General features: G+C 36.0%; 1 protein-coding gene and 1 long non-coding RNA gene across 3 annotated transcripts in view; both read right to left on the reverse strand.

Annotated features, from left to right (window-relative positions):
* On the reverse strand, positions 1 to 2946 carry LOC115243378. The gene is made up of 2 exons (XR_003885221.1): positions 2402 to 2946; positions 1 to 1755 (listed from the first exon to the last, which is right to left on the reverse strand). It is a non-coding gene; the product is annotated as an uncharacterized LOC115243378 (long non-coding RNA).
* Positions 2947 to 3437: 491 nt separating this feature from the next.
* LOC115243377 (BMP-binding endothelial regulator protein) overlaps positions 3438 to 16727 on the reverse strand; it is a 42186-nt gene continuing 28896 nt past the window's right edge. The window contains exons 3-12 of one of the 2 annotated variants that reach the window (XR_003885220.1): positions 14598 to 14683; positions 13000 to 13099; positions 12162 to 12338; positions 11490 to 11675; positions 7830 to 8089; positions 7130 to 7289; positions 6868 to 7055; positions 6073 to 6470; positions 4583 to 5672; positions 3438 to 3936 (exon numbers count right to left, since the gene is read on the reverse strand). Coding sequence is in view for 1 of the 2 variants with exons in the window: in XM_029820319.1 (XP_029676179.1) it covers positions 5414 to 5672; positions 6073 to 6470; positions 6868 to 7055; positions 7130 to 7289; positions 7830 to 8089; positions 11490 to 11675; positions 12162 to 12338; positions 13000 to 13099; positions 14598 to 14683 (1814 nt within the window). In the remaining variant the exon portion in view is untranslated. Of the gene's footprint in view, positions 5673 to 6072; positions 6471 to 6867; positions 7056 to 7129; positions 7290 to 7829; positions 8090 to 11489; positions 11676 to 12161; positions 12339 to 12999; positions 13100 to 14597; positions 14684 to 16727 lie in introns of both variants that reach the window. The other variant, XM_029820319.1, reaches the window with a different exon arrangement.

Here is a 16727-nt window from a genome sequence, read left to right on the forward strand (position 1 = left end):
TCTATGAATATATAATTGATTTATTGTATCATGTTCGTACTCGCGTGTGTTCTACGTTATAGTTCTATGCTAGAATCGACAAAAATTGGCTAACACTTTGGACTACCCGGTATACAGAGTTGGTTTGATTCCGCTCGCCGAAACTCGTCGGTGATTAGTTATTACAGTATATTTTTTCAGCTATGTACAGTTTCACTATGTTAAAAAGTCGCCGCGAAAATAGCTCTATATAAAAATTCCTTCACAAAATTTTCGTAACAATTTGATAAAAGTAACAGGGAAATAGATAAGAACACAAGAGAAAGGGAGAATTGGACGAAGAAATGGAATAAAAAAAAAAAGAGTTCAATAAATGATGAGCTATCAAAAATCGTGGCACGTTATTAGAAATCGTAATTAGTACTCGCTTAATAATCGTGTCTTTCTATGTACAATTTGTGAACGTCTCGCTAAAGCTAGCATAAACGTCTACGCGTTATGTAAATATATATATAATATAAAAAAAGTATACTCGTCGTCGAAGACGAAGCGGGAAAATATTCCCTCCTAATTCTATATGATGAAAATGTAGGAGTCTAACAAACCGCGGATCTCTGTGCGTCCAAAGATCTGTGAAAGGAATTTTAATTAAGGATTCTAAGAATACGATATCATGTGAATTTACAGATTCCAAATATTCGTGCGATCATATATTGTATTGAAAGATCTGTGGAAATGTGGATTCGTAAATTGAAAAATTTACAAATCTGGAGATCTATAGATATACGATTTACGGATTGAAGAATCTCGAAAAATAATAATTTAAGAAAACACGAATTTGTGGATTCTGTGATTTATCGAAACACGGATTTTGAGAATCCGAGAGCCTATGAAAAATATGTGGGGCTACGGATATATGCGAAATGCCCGATTAGATCTATGGATTCCAAAGATCTGCGCGGATATATACAGTATATCTATATGTATGTACGTGTATACATATATAATTGATCGATTGCGTTAAATTGGGATGTACATGCTATGTGCCGCGAGCCTGCTCATCGGCCGAAATACTGCACGGTGCTCCGAAACATTACAAGGCATCGCCACTTGCTGCTACTTACAAAGTCGTTCTCACGATTTCGAGCATACTGATCTCGTTTCATTAATTATGCCTATTGTTCAATAGGATTTTATTCTTGGAGATACGCGTTTAATTAAGTGATCGCATATATGTTTCAATCAAGTATATGTAAAATTCATAAGGCAGCATTCGCACAATTATTAAAAGTAAAAATTTCTATCTTTCTCTAATGTCGATAAGAATCGTCAGATTATAATGTAATTAACGATACTTATAATACATTTTGTCAGTTACAATATGTCACATTAATTTTGTTCGCAATAATAATTCAATATCTCACAGGAGAAACGACATAACATTAAATGTGTCATTCTCAATTTATGATACACCAACTTACATCTATATAAGATTCAGAAAATTACGCCAAGTATTAATTCAGCGCTAAATGTAAAACACGAATTTTTTTAAATTTTTGTTTCATTTCGCGACACAAGATCATCCATTTTCCGCTCTACGCGCGACCTTGCTAGTTGATTCGCGATGCTCTTTGTCGGATCTATGGGATTCCGCGTGAAATCGTGATACACACACGTGAGATCCATATTTCCAGGCGTCATGGCTGCTGTGACCCGCATGAGATTTCCGTGTGAACGAATTAAATCGTTACTAGAGACACTCGAGTCAGAGTCTGACTGAAAAATTAATTGTAGAAAATAATTTCTAGATATAGAGATAAACATTAAGAATGTTCATTAAAAATTATTACAAGTCTAAGAACACTTAACGAATTTAAATTCCAAATTGTCAACTTTAACGAGCTTAAAATTGAATTAATTACACATTTGATCCAAAAATGCAAAAAAAACTATTTTTTTTGTATTAAAAGAATAATTTTTTGTATTTTATGCTTTGTAAAACAGATTTATGAAAAAATATTTAATTTCTAAATAAAGTTATTTATATTATAGCTTTTACTATTCCAATTCAGAAAAGAAATGTATTTTGCTTTGTGGTTTTTGAGTTAATATTACAAAAATAAAATAAAATAAAATAGAATAATCATATACAGCAATAAACTAGATATATTGCTCTGTCCTTTTTTTGAAAAAAAAATATGCAATCTACGAATTAATATAATTTGCAATTCAAATTTTCTCAATCAACAGATAAGATATAATTTTTGTATAATAGTTTTTTTCGTATATAATTGTTATTGGCATAATACGAAACTTGAAACTTTTTATCTTAACAAAATCATGAAAAACTACTACTCTGGCTCGAGTATATCCCTAGTCATTACTCGACATTACTAACACGGGGGCACAGGAACTCACCAACCTTAATGCATATTGATACGAAGTGGTGACTAGTAGATTTTTGCCGAGCACTCCGCCGCGTCCGGTCTATATGTTTCCGCCAACAGAAGGAGTTTCCCAGGGATAGAAGAAGAGATAGTATCGCGAAAAATATCGAAGAGAAAGCTTGCAAAATAAGATAAAAAGTTTCAACGATTTTACGGTATATTGCAATAGTTTGTAATAACAGCGATTATTTTCTCTGATTGCGTTCCAGCCATTTATATTTCATTGCGTTGTATTTCGCGTAGCGTAGACAGCGAAACATTTTCTATCGCATTAACAGTCTATCATTGTTTCTCATTATGGATGGCAGACTTATAAGTACCGCGTGCATGTTACATTGCTCTACGAATAAATAAGTGTTTATGAATATTTATCCCGAAATAATCCACCGCAGTATCTGTCAGAGACTGCTAAGAAGTGTGTTCCTCGCGTTACTCATGTTTGTTCTTATCGAATATTTAAGTATTAAGAAAACTTTATCTCGCTTAACGGGAAGTTCGATTTCGAGGATCGATTCCAAGAAAATTCGTCACACTTGGTGTGAAATAGCGTTCAAAGATGATGAGGAGATTTGCTGAGATTACCAATCACTCGCGCGAGATTTCGTCGAGGAAGTAGTTTCGTCACGCTTTCGGCACGAGGAAAAAGCTCGCGACGCGAGCGTGGGGAATGTGGACACTCTAAATAAAACGCATTATAAATCGGGAATTTGGCCGGCGATTGAGTCACGCGCCGCGACAACGACGGCGACACCGAAATTCCAGCTTGACTTTTTTTTTCCGATCACGCCGTCTTCTTCCGATGGACGTCCACGTTCGCGTTATCGCTGTTCCAGTAATCATTTCTCTGGTTTCTATAATTAAGCCTCTTTGCGGATTTATCTTCTGTCAGAATTACGTAAAGTAATTTCAAACGTGTGGATCGTACTATCTCTCTCGTACATGTATCAAACGCGCGAGATGGACCTAATTAGGCACGCCGCGAGAGGAAGCTCTGTTTTTTTTTTCATTCGCACAATTATTAAAAGTAAAAATTTCTATCTTTCTCTAATGTCGATAAGAATCGTCAGATTATAATGTAATTAACGATACTTATAATACATTTTGTCAGTTACAATATGTCACATTAATTTTGTTCGCAATAATAATTCAATATCTCACAGGAGAAACGACATAACATTAAATGTGTCATTCTCAATTTATGATACACCAACTTACATCTATATAAGATTCAGAAAATTACGCCAAGTATTAATTCAGCGCTAAATGTAAAACACGAATTTTTTTAAATTTTTGTTTCATTTCGCGACACAAGATCATCCATTTTCCGCTCTACGCGCGACCTTGCTAGTTGATTCGCGATGCTCTTTGTCGGATCTATGGGATTCCGCGTGAAATCGTGATACACACACGTGAGATCCATATTTCCAGGCGTCATGGCTGCTGTGACCCGCATGAGATTTCCGTGTGAACGAATTAAATCGTTACTAGAGACACTCGAGTCAGAGTCTGACTGAAAAATTAATTGTAGAAAATAATTTCTAGATATAGAGATAAACATTAAGAATGTTCATTAAAAATTATTACAAGTCTAAGAACACTTAACGAATTTAAATTCCAAATTGTCAACTTTAACGAGCTTAAAATTGAATTAATTACACATTTGATCCAAAAATGCAAAAAAAACTATTTTTTTTGTATTAAAAGAATAATTTTTTGTATTTTATGCTTTGTAAAACAGATTTATGAAAAAATATTTAATTTCTAAATAAAGTTATTTATATTATAGCTTTTACTATTCCAATTCAGAAAAGAAATGTATTTTGCTTTGTGGTTTTTGAGTTAATATTACAAAAATAAAATAAAATAAAATAGAATAATCATATACAGCAATAAACTAGATATATTGCTCTGTCCTTTTTTTGAAAAAAAAATATGCAATCTACGAATTAATATAATTTGCAATTCAAATTTTCTCAATCAACAGATAAGATATAATTTTTGTATAATAGTTTTTTTCGTATATAATTGTTATTGGCATAATACGAAACTTGAAACTTTTTATCTTAACAAAATCATGAAAAACTACTACTCTGGCTCGAGTATATCCCTAGTCATTACTCGACATTACTAACACGGGGGCACAGGAACTCACCAACCTTAATGCATATTGATACGAAGTGGTGACTAGTAGATTTTTGCCGAGCACTCCGCCGCGTCCGGTCTATATGTTTCCGCCAACAGAAGGAGTTTCCCAGGGATAGAAGAAGAGATAGTATCGCGAAAAATATCGAAGAGAAAGCTTGCAAAATAAGATAAAAAGTTTCAACGATTTTACGGTATATTGCAATAGTTTGTAATAACAGCGATTATTTTCTCTGATTGCGTTCCAGCCATTTATATTTCATTGCGTTGTATTTCGCGTAGCGTAGACAGCGAAACATTTTCTATCGCATTAACAGTCTATCATTGTTTCTCATTATGGATGGCAGACTTATAAGTACCGCGTGCATGTTACATTGCTCTACGAATAAATAAGTGTTTATGAATATTTATCCCGAAATAATCCACCGCAGTATCTGTCAGAGACTGCTAAGAAGTGTGTTCCTCGCGTTACTCATGTTTGTTCTTATCGAATATTTAAGTATTAAGAAAACTTTATCTCGCTTAACGGGAAGTTCGATTTCGAGGATCGATTACAAGAATTCCTAAGAAATCATTCTTTCTTTAATTACTCTGCGCGATCTTTAGAGATATATACATCACGCGCTAATTACTTCACAATATCGTATCTCCTCTTCTTTATTATTCGCGGTTACTAATACGTTATCTCGAAAAAAGATAAGAAGGAAGGGATGGGATTGCGTATAGAGTCTCTCTACATGCGTACAGAATGTACGAGGAGTTTGGCGCTCACATGTGAGTCTTTCTGCACATCCCGCGAATTAGAGTTTTTAGAGGCCGGATGCGGCGGCGGATAAAGTGCGCGATTAATTAAATCTGCGGCAAGTGAAATTCGTCGAATTCGTCAACTGATCCCAAACTGTTCGACATCTCGTAGACTTTCTCCAGTGTGGTAGCTGGATGCCGAGCCGCTTGCATTCGTGCGCGTACGCCATGAAGGACTGGCAGTAACAGTGCTCGGTCGGGCACTCGCACATGTCCTGAAGGCAGGCTTTGTAATACATCATCGGATTCACCTTCTTATGGCAAGGATCGAAGATTTGCGATCTCAGTCGATTGCATAGTCTAAAATCGCGGAGAAACAAAATTACAGTGTTGTAAAAAATAACTTACAAATCGTTTATTTTGAAAGATATAGAAGTGAAATTTTGAAAATGTTTGCAATGATACCGGGAATAATAAATGAAAGAATAAAAAGAGAATAATAATTATCAACCAAATCATATATTAATTAAAAATTATTAGTTTTGTAGCAATTTTGCATCACATTTAATCTTGGCAACATTATTTTCTATAATTGCAAATATGAGAATAATAGAATCTTAGAGAAATTATTTTATAGCTGTTGTATAAAATGTGATATCAATAGTGTGATAGTAATTTTTTTTTAATTCTTTTTATAATTCCTGAATTTGAAAAAATATATAATATACAAAGAAAAAATTGGAAAGTCCATGAAAATTACCGGTGATCCTTTCTTCCTCGACAACGTCTCTCCTTATCGATATTTCCTGATCTTTGAAGTCGAGTGCATGTTTTCTTGGCACCTACGACCCAAGATTGACCGAATTTCTGCACATCCTGCAGCAATCGGCCGCGTCGCGTCGTGAAATCGTCCTTGGTCTGGGAATTGAAGTTACCGCAAAGACCGCACAATCGACCTCTGTACGACGTAGGCACGGACACCTCGAGAAAGCTGATACCGTCCCAGAGAACCTTGATCCCGATGTGCGTGTTGACGATCACGCTGTCGGTCGTACAGTTAATGTCCAATCGGTTAACGACGCGATAAGGAAGGTCCACCTTCTTCCCGTTTACCTTCACCCTCATTTTTTGACCAAGGTTTACTTTCAAGTCGCCGATCTGTAACACGGGACGCGATTAGAACAAAAGTTTCTTTCTTCCCCCTGATGGGATTGCTTTTGATAGAACAAGAAAGCCTTGCCTCAGGGTAGACTTCGTTTCGCAAGGCTATTAGTCAAGCAACTCGGTAGTCAGAATTTGTACTTTCAGTACATATCATTCGATATTCAACATCATTAATTGTATATATTTTCAAGAATATTGAAAATATTAGTTTTAACATTATTTGACTTGAAAATTTGAATGCGATGATATGATTTTCCAATTTTTTTAAAAATTATATATATATATATATATATATATACAATATATTCCACCCCAATTAAAAAAAGTAATGTTTAAATTTATTCCACGTTACAATTGTACTGACATTTTCGCATTAATTTAATACACTCACTTTCAAAGCAATGGTTTTGGTCCATGCTGAAGACATTGTTTTTCTTGCATCGTTAGTCACACGTATACTAAATGTGTGAGTGGCACAATCATTGACCAATTGATATTTGCATGCCCCTTTGAAGCTATAGAATTTACCATCGAACGTACGATAGTGCGGGTCTCCAAAAACCGTGCAAATCCCATCACCTGGAAGAATCGATAATTTTTAATTCTAAATATCAATAGTATATGCGATAGCATAATGTACAAAGTATGCTTACTTTCAACGCATCGCGGACAGCATTGACCTTCCGGATGTTCCAATTTTGAATATGGCGGACAAGGTAGATTCAACTGCGGACACATAGGCATCGCGCAGCGTACTTTGCCCTGCTTGCAGGTGCACGTCTTGCAGGAATCAAGCTTCCAATCTTCGCCATCCTGCCTAGGACAAAAAAGAACGTTTAAACCAGGACAAGACAAACGTTTAACCCCGCGAAAAAATTTACGAGATTTATTTTTTATTAAAAAAAAAAAAATTTCATTAAGGAGAAATATACCGAAACAAGGTATATTTTTTGGCCTTAGTTGAAAACTCAAAATAAAAATTTATATTCGTCGATATTTACTAGACACCGCCACTCTTATCAGATTCTATCACAGTTTTGATAAGAAGTGTTTTTAAATTTTATTTCTTGAACATTTTTTTTTTAAAAGCGAGCAAAAAAAAATTAATTAACAATTGAGATGCACGTCATTGATCCTTAAAATCAATATATTGAAAATATGCAGAAATTTTTCATATGATATGTGAAAATCGTATTTAAACAATATCCTTGATTTTTTACTAATTGTAAGTCATTTGTTTATTAAAATTCTACATCATTTTAGTCCGTTTATCCTCGATAATCCCTCGGTTCGTTTGCGTCGCGTTCGCAGATTAAAATCATTTGTCGCGATGAACAAAAGCATGATACTCGCCTGATAAGTTCTTCCGCCATAAGAGCAGGAGGCCCTGCTCTCCTGGACGGCCGGACATTGCGGACAACAGCGGTTAGGTAGAGTAGTTTGAAGCTCGCTGGGGCATTCCAGTACCGGACAGGTATCCCTGAGACACGAGAGCGTCGAATTGGCGCAGGTGCAGCACGTGCATGGATCCGTGCAAAGCTGGGTGCCCGACTTGACCATGTGCGTGCCGATTATGCACGCGCCTTTCGGAGGCGGGAGCAATCTTGCAATGCCTGCGCAAAAAAAAAAATGCTTTTAACTTGGACATACGCTACGTCGTGTAAGCGAATGCGCATTATAATCTGACAATGAATCATTCTCTTTTCACGCGCGATAGTGATATAAAATTGTTTTTTTTTTTTTTTTACGATTAACTATATTCACGTTAATCCTTGATCTAATAAAATAAAATATAAAATAAGGGTATTTGAATAGATATATGATACTTAAATTTTATGTCAATTTTACGTAGAATTCAATTATATCTAAAACAAATGCCTGCTCCTTGAAGTTATATCTCCATTCGATGCATTTTATCGCACGATGCATTTTATGCATCGCATTATATTTGATTGTAAAATTTAAAAGTCGCGGAGTGAGATATTATCATAGTTAAATGGCAGTAGCTATTCTCTCGGATGGCTAGATCGTAATGTTTCATGATGACAATCGTAATATTACGTTATTACGGTTGGTTTTTGCGCAATTGCGACATTGGAAAATAATCAGATCGCATAAAACCGGTTCGCGCCTCTGGTATTATGCCTGAGAGAGATAGCGGAATGACCTATAAATTCAAAGTGACTTTAATTGTTTGTGCAATATGATCTACTGAAAATATTTCTTTTGAAAAATGATCTCGCGGAATGAAAATCTGATCGTTATTAATCTGCCTGGCATTGCAATGCTTACGTAATAAAACAATCCCGTATCTTTATGTAATATTACACCCACGTACAATTATGGAATGCGTGTGCGAGAAAGGACGCAATGTTGGGACATTTGCGATCGTTTTTCCCTCAAATTTCCTTCTTTTTCTCGTTTCCATTTATCGATATATATTTTTTTCTTTCGTTCATTTTGCCCGCGATTTTTTACGAAAAGACGGCGAAATGATAAAACGCGAGATATTTGTGCTCATCACAGTAAGTTTCAAATAGCCTCGCAAAACAGCTTTTCTCTCTCTTTTCACAATCATTATCTTCGATCACCTTTCCTATCTCTTTTTTTTTTCTTTTTCTATCCCTATTCCATCTCCTCCATATGCTTCTCTTTTTCTCTCTCTGATACTCCTCGAGCTGGTTGCACGGTTAAAAACTCGGAGAGCAGTCTGAAGAGAGTGCGCAATAAATGCGGTACAAACCTCGCGCCATTCATTCGTCGAATTATGCGTGCAATAAACACATGTAGATTATCAGAATATAGTCTGTTATTTTATACATTCGAGAAAATTAACACTTTGCCTGCCATAGCGGTTGCACATGAGTCGCGTCAGCATTTCCTTGGTGAAATCATAGTGTTCGCTAGTTATTCTTAAAAATTTTATTTCTTATTTAATTCATATCCATATCCAATTTTCGAGAAAATACAGAAAATATTAGTACGTATGTGATATGACAGTCAAAGCATTTAATTGAATATTAAAATTGAGTTTCAATAAAATTCAACATATTGAATTTAATTATCTCTAATATATTTACGATTACATTAGAAGACTTTTATAAAACAAAATAATGGCATTAATCTTTGTTCGGTGAATATTTGCGGATTACAGTTTGCTAAAATTTAAATATTTTCGAAACTATAAATTTCCAATAATGTTACTTTCAAACACTATTTACAATTAAGTTTTTCGAGTCCAATTTAAACCATCGAATTCCACAATGAAAAATAATTAAAAATAAAAAATTTTCACCAAGGAGAACCGTCTCTAAATCCATCTACTATTAAAAGACTTCCAAGCATATCTAACATACCTTACAATTAAATTACATTCTAACAATGTCATGTTTTTCTTGACAATTGGCTCTCACTGCCAACTGCGACAACAGAAAATTAGCTGTTATGGAACGCGATGCATTAATCTATTTTTTGGCACAAAGCTGAAAAAGATGCGTTAATCCTAAACTTGGCAACTACTTGGGAAATAAGCTTATAATAAGAAACATAAGAAAATATGTAAAATAAACATCAAATCTAACGAGAGAGAGAAAGACAATTTAACGATAATAAAAATATATATATATATATTACCAATCACTCGCGCGAGATTTCGTCGAGGAAGTAGTTTCGTCACGCTTTCGGCACGAGGAAAAAGCTCGCGACGCGAGCGTGGGGAATGTGGACACTCTAAATAAAACGCATTATAAATCGGGAATTTGGCCGGCGATTGAGTCACGCGCCGCGACAACGACGGCGACACCGAAATTCCAGCTTGACTTTTTTTTTCCGATCACGCCGTCTTCTTCCGATGGACGTCCACGTTCGCGTTATCGCTGTTCCAGTAATCATTTCTCTGGTTTCTATAATTAAGCCTCTTTGCGGATTTATCTTCTGTCAGAATTACGTAAAGTAATTTCAAACGTGTGGATCGTACTATCTCTCTCGTACATGTATCAAACGCGCGAGATGGACCTAATTAGGCACGCCGCGAGAGGAAGCTCTGTTTTTTTTTTCTTTTTTTGACTTCCTTGTCTATAACGGATATTTTTACGCAACGCGCTTGATAATTAATTAATTTCTGTAATTGATATACGAGCCGAAACAAGCAGTACATCAAAATGGTCAGAGATACGGAGACTTAGGAAAGATAACTAAAAGAACTCAATATAGAGAAAATATCTTACGTGACAATTAAAAATTTATTCTTTTTCAAAAATACGAGACACGTGTTTCTCGAATATTTATATAAACTTGATTTTTATTTTATTGTTTAATCACCTTTTTTAGTGATTATTTGTTGTTAGCATCACACATATATATATATATATATTCGATGCATTTTATCGCACGATGCATTTTATGCATCGCATTATATTTGATTGTAAAATTTAAAAGTCGCGGAGTGAGATATTATCATAGTTAAATGGCAGTAGCTATTCTCTCGGATGGCTAGATCGTAATGTTTCATGATGACAATCGTAATATTACGTTATTACGGTTGGTTTTTGCGCAATTGCGACATTGGAAAATAATCAGATCGCATAAAACCGGTTCGCGCCTCTGGTATTATGCCTGAGAGAGATAGCGGAATGACCTATAAATTCAAAGTGACTTTAATTGTTTGTGCAATATGATCTACTGAAAATATTTCTTTTGAAAAATGATCTCGCGGAATGAAAATCTGATCGTTATTAATCTGCCTGGCATTGCAATGCTTACGTAATAAAACAATCCCGTATCTTTATGTAATATTACACCCACGTACAATTATCGAGCTTGTATGTCGTAAAGGAACAATAAAATTATCACATACGGAATCTAAATTGAAAAAACACGCGTTTAAGCAAATAATAAAATGGAACAAATAGATTTCTTTTTCCCAAGCACAATTCAAGCACTAAATTCAGAAAATTTCGAAGCGGCGCGCGCGATATTCATCTCGAATAATAAAAATTATGTAAGTCCTTTCACCTCGACAGCGCGGGCAACACTTGCCAGGATCGCGAACAATCTTCGCGTTAGGACAATTGAGCATCGGACAAGCTAACTTTGCGCAGGTGAGTTGTTTATTGTTGTTGCATCTGCAGGTGACGCAAGGGTCCTCCGTCGTTGTCACCGACCTATCCGCGGTGACCTTCTGTCCATTCACTAAGCATCCTGTAAAATACGACGGGATCGATCATTTTTGTGCGCTTGGTTTATTCTCTCTGTTGTTTGATATGAAAAATTGTCGGTTTAACATTATATAATAATTTATTTAAAATATATGAAAAATATATGAAAAAATATGAGAAAATATACAAAGAGACTGTAATTACGATTCGAAGAAAAATGCAAATTCTTAGGACGACATTGTGTTACAATATTAAGTTTACGGGACATTTACATTTTGCACGAAGCAAAAAAAAAAAATGGAAACAATACAGGCATTATCGTAAGTTCGTTTTTCGTCAGACATGTAGAAGCGACGTTGTAATTTTCAATCATTATCGTTCTCCCCTCGTTATATCGGAGAGAAACATTCCAGAGCCTTAATTGCGCGGCGGGATGCATTGAGGGGGATCGTGAGAAATATTTGTGAGATTGGTGTGGTTAATTAGCAGCAGCATCGGTGCGCGAGGGAAAAAGAAAAATGTTACGCACCGTCGCATATGGGGCAGCATTGACCGGGTGGGGCCGGTTTCGGGTTGGAGCAGGGCGTGTAACACTCTAGCTTTGCTTTGGTTACGACGCTCGCTTTACAGGTGAATATGTAGCACGGATCGTTCTCCTCTGTCCATTCCGTGTCAGATGCGTGATAAACACCGTCCAGTACGCATCCTGCAATTCACAAAGACAAAATCCATCCTCAAAATGATTGAAATTGCGTAATTCTGGGGAATAACTCGCACGCGCCATTGAATTAAATATTAGAAATACGTTGATTTTTTTTAGACGCTATTATTCATCTAATTATATATTAATAAAATAATAAAAGAATAAAAGAGGGGATAATTTGACTATCCCTCGATATAGAAACTGATTTATGTAATTCAATGTTATTTTTATATTTTAACATTTTCTATAAATGCAATCACGTACTATGTTTTCCAGGCAGATTTTATCTTCGGCGGGCAAGCACTACGCGCGAGCAAGCTTACGTCACCATTAACATAATTAATAGGGTACGATAATGGGTACCGCGCACGAGCATCTGTCGGGTACGTGTCGTAAACAGAGACAGTCGCGAGAGACTGTGATGCTAGAGTTCCTCGGGTTTATCACCGTGTCCGCAAACAGAAGCGTCTTTGTGCCCCGAGAACAATGCTCCGCCGACTGAGCATTCCGCGAGTTCTCGCCTTTCCTTCTCACCGCCACCGACATATTCGCACCATCTTCCTCTCTCTTTCTCTCTCATCGCGGCGCGGGCTCGCTCGAGTCAATTAGAACGATTAGGATAATTAGTCGAATTAGCGGACGAACGGACGAACAAACGTCCTACCTGTGCATTTGTGGCAACACTCGTCGTCGCGCGGGTCCTGCAACGAGTAGCAGCCATCGATGTTCGGGCACTGTTGCTTCAAACACTCGACGAATCCGTTCTAGAAAAAAAATCGGGAAAAATTTATTTATTTTCTCTCGCATATATATGACAAACAGAGTACAACAGATTGAGTCAGAAGTCGCACATTTTTTCTTTATTTTTTGATATCTTACTATTAGACAAAATATCAACTTCTAAGACACTTTGTAAACGAAGAGAGAAAAAGTTTCAATGTCGCTTGCAATGTTATATAAGAAAGGGGAGGGGAAATCATTCTTCGCTATATCTGCAATAGAAGAGAAGAAATTACATAAATTTATATAAATAGATTAAATAAATAAAATAAATAATATAATAATACTAAAAATAAAGAATGAATTTCTACGATAGGAGAGTAAATAAATACAACGCGTCAGTATTCTCTTGCTTATAGTCAGCAAATATTCGTTCGTCCGAGCGGCTTATGATTGCCTCGTAAATTGCGGATGATTGATCGCGGCCGATCGCTTCGGCGCAACAAACAAATAATTATGTCACACGCCGGCACGCCACTCATTGCTGCAACAGCATCAGCAGCGGTAGCAACGGCAGCGGCAGCGGAGCGAAAACAAGAAGCCTCATCTCGGTCGGCCACGAGTCGACGAGTCAATGAACCAAACGCGCAGATAAATCGCCGCGGTCGCGCTAAGATCACTCGTTGATGCAGTCGGGAGAGATGCATCGAGGCTACGCGGCGGCGCATCATAAGATGCACACGCGAGAACGAGCGTGCGTGCGTGCGTGCGTTTGTGTGTGCAGACGCGAATATGCACGAAGTACGAATCGATCGCGTCGAACGGATCGAAGTGGAAATTCCTCTCTTTGACCTCCCGAACCAGGCCAGGCTACTTTAACCCCTTTAAACACTCCGTCACCACATGGCGTTGCCTCGTCGCGTGATAACGACATAATCTGTGAATTGGACTAGGACAACGATATAGTTTTCCTCGCTTTCTATTCCTTTCTCAGCCTCCTTCGCGATCTTTTTTTTTTTTCTCTGGAAAGAAGCGCCGTATCGGATTTAATGAGTGGATTTTTTTCCGCGATTCTTTCGATAAGTCTTGTCGACGCGGTTGTTCGATCAATGAATGTACGCTTTTCTCGTCTGCTGCGTTCACATTCTTCTTTCGCATTGAAATACTTCGAGTGTTACAATATTACGAAGTATAGAACATTCAGGTTTACTGCCTATATTTATATGCATAGATTTTTGAAAATTTGTTTTTTGAAACGTTCATTTTGAATTAACTTTACTTATTTATATGCTAATTATATCAGTCATAAAATAAATTAATGAGCTGCAAATATAATAAAGAAATATAAGAAAGTTTTGTTTTTTGGTTTCACGAATATTTGAGTTTGCTATTTAATTATGAATCAAGATATATAACATTGCAAATTTGGAAAGATAGAGTTCATAATAGTAGTCTACAATAAATAAAAATACACACACACACACACACACACTATATGTATATATAGACATCGATTAGCATTTTTGGATGCACAAGATTTACCTTACAAATACAGTGAAAGCACCTCGTATTCGGAATCTTGTCAACGGTAACATCATCCCCTTCGATGTCACAGGTCTCTCGACTTCCTGCAATTGAATAGTAGCAGATATAGCAAAAAAGACGAATGATCAGAGCGCATTCGCTCTCGCACGCAATATTGGCTTTAAATCGAGCCGCAATATACCGGTATATGCGCGATAGAATAGAGACGCTGCTACACAATGCAGCACATTCCAATCGATTAATCGACTTTTGTATGCTAGAGGCTTCCTCGTAGGAGCATAATACGTAGAACCGAGTGCTCAAGAATTTACTGTTACGTTTTAAATAGCGATCATGCACAATTACGGATGGAAATCGGTTCGATAATAATCGATTTTAATAAGTTTTAATAAGGTTCATTTATTGCTAAATCAACGCGATAGCGTGGAAATTATGAATGAAAATAAGTTTATATAATAGCCAAACCGATACGGCAGTTATTTTCATCCGATACCAAGTATTTTTTTTCGTAATAATCTTTTGTGTGTAATTGTAAAATATTACAGAAAAACACAAGTTTACTAATAGTATTTATAGACTTTTTTTAAATTTAAGGCAATTAGAATAATTTTTTTTAATTTTTAACGGATAGACTTTGTTTTGTTTTTTTTCTTCTCTTTTGCTTTCGTCGCAAGAGTTAAGCGCGACATGGACGTCGTGAACGTACCTTAGGACGTACCTCAGTCGCGTTAAACTCTCCATTTTCCAGCAAAAGTCGCGCTCTGCTGCTAGGTCGTCGGGAGCCGCCATCAACGTCCCTCTCCCGGTTCCCCCGCGCACGTATTCCTGCACACTTTAAGCAACTTTTCTGTAAAACTTTTTTCTCGCGTTTCTCTCTCTCTCTCTCTCTTCTTTTCTATTTACACTTTCGAAGCATAATCCGCCAGACCGTTAAATTTCTAAACGTCGAGTAACGCTCGTTTTCTATTTTCGAATCTCCATTAAAGTGCGTACGAGATATCACGTAATTATTTTGTGTTACTACATTGCTTATGATTTTATTTTTTTGTATTTTTGTTTCTTCAAAAGAAATATCACACACACACGTTTTAGGGCAAAAGAGAATATTGCCCTTTTCACTTTTCTTTTTATTTCTCCTTTTTATCTGTTCCTGTCAGTAAATACGACAAGTTTGGCGTTTTTCTCCTTGAGAAAGCGCTTGGTCTACTCTGTCACTGCTCTCAGAGATTTAACGCATGTGACGTACAGCTTTCGAGGCGGCTTCGCTTCATTTATCTCATCGACCCATTTATATTTCCCCACAAGAGTCGCGAGAGAGAGGAGCAATCGATTGTTCGCTTCGTTGATGACTTCTCGGACGAACGATTACGCAACTACGAATATTGCCACTTTCTTTCGAAAATACTTAAAGATCAATATATTCATCGCACTATCGACGTTAAATGTAGTTGTTTGATTGTGATATTTATTTCACTCTTAATCCCTGTTGATAGAATTAAAAAGATATTACGATTCGATATTACGGTTTATGACATCGAAAATTTTTATAAATACAATGAAGTCTATCAATTTGAAACATCCTGAAGCATTATCATAACAAAATTTAATAGCGTGCAATAGTGCTCTAATATTAACATGGAAGTATTTCTGCAAGATGTGTGCAAGAAAAAAATAAATTCTCAACAGCTTTTTTAATAATTTTTTTAGAATTATTTATATAAAAGATTTTTTTATTTTATTTTCATATTTTGTGAGATTGAAATCCAGAGATTAAATGGGTTCACAAGAAACATAATCGCAAAAACCAGACAGGAACCAATGAAAATGGAAACTTAATTCGTTTCAATCATAACTTTCGTAACTTTTCCCTTGAAAATGTATCAGGTGTTGATTATCAAAGTGAAGGAGATTAGTTTTATAACTGTTCGATAGACAGTGACGTCACGAGAACTCGTAAGAAATCACGAAAGTAAGTGGCAATAGACGATCGGAAATTATTTGTTCATTTCCGAAACAAATTAATATTAATATTTTTAATATGAATATGTTAATTAATATTCTCATGTGTGTTGCTTTTGCTAACTATTTGAAAAGTGTCAACGCATTAATTCAAAGTGCGCAGGAATG

The sequence above is a fragment of the Formica exsecta genome, unplaced genomic scaffold, assembly GCF_003651465.1.
Source record: "Formica exsecta isolate Colony F162 unplaced genomic scaffold, ASM365146v1 scaffold72, whole genome shotgun sequence".
NCBI lineage: Eukaryota > Metazoa > Arthropoda > Insecta > Hymenoptera > Formicidae > Formica > Formica exsecta.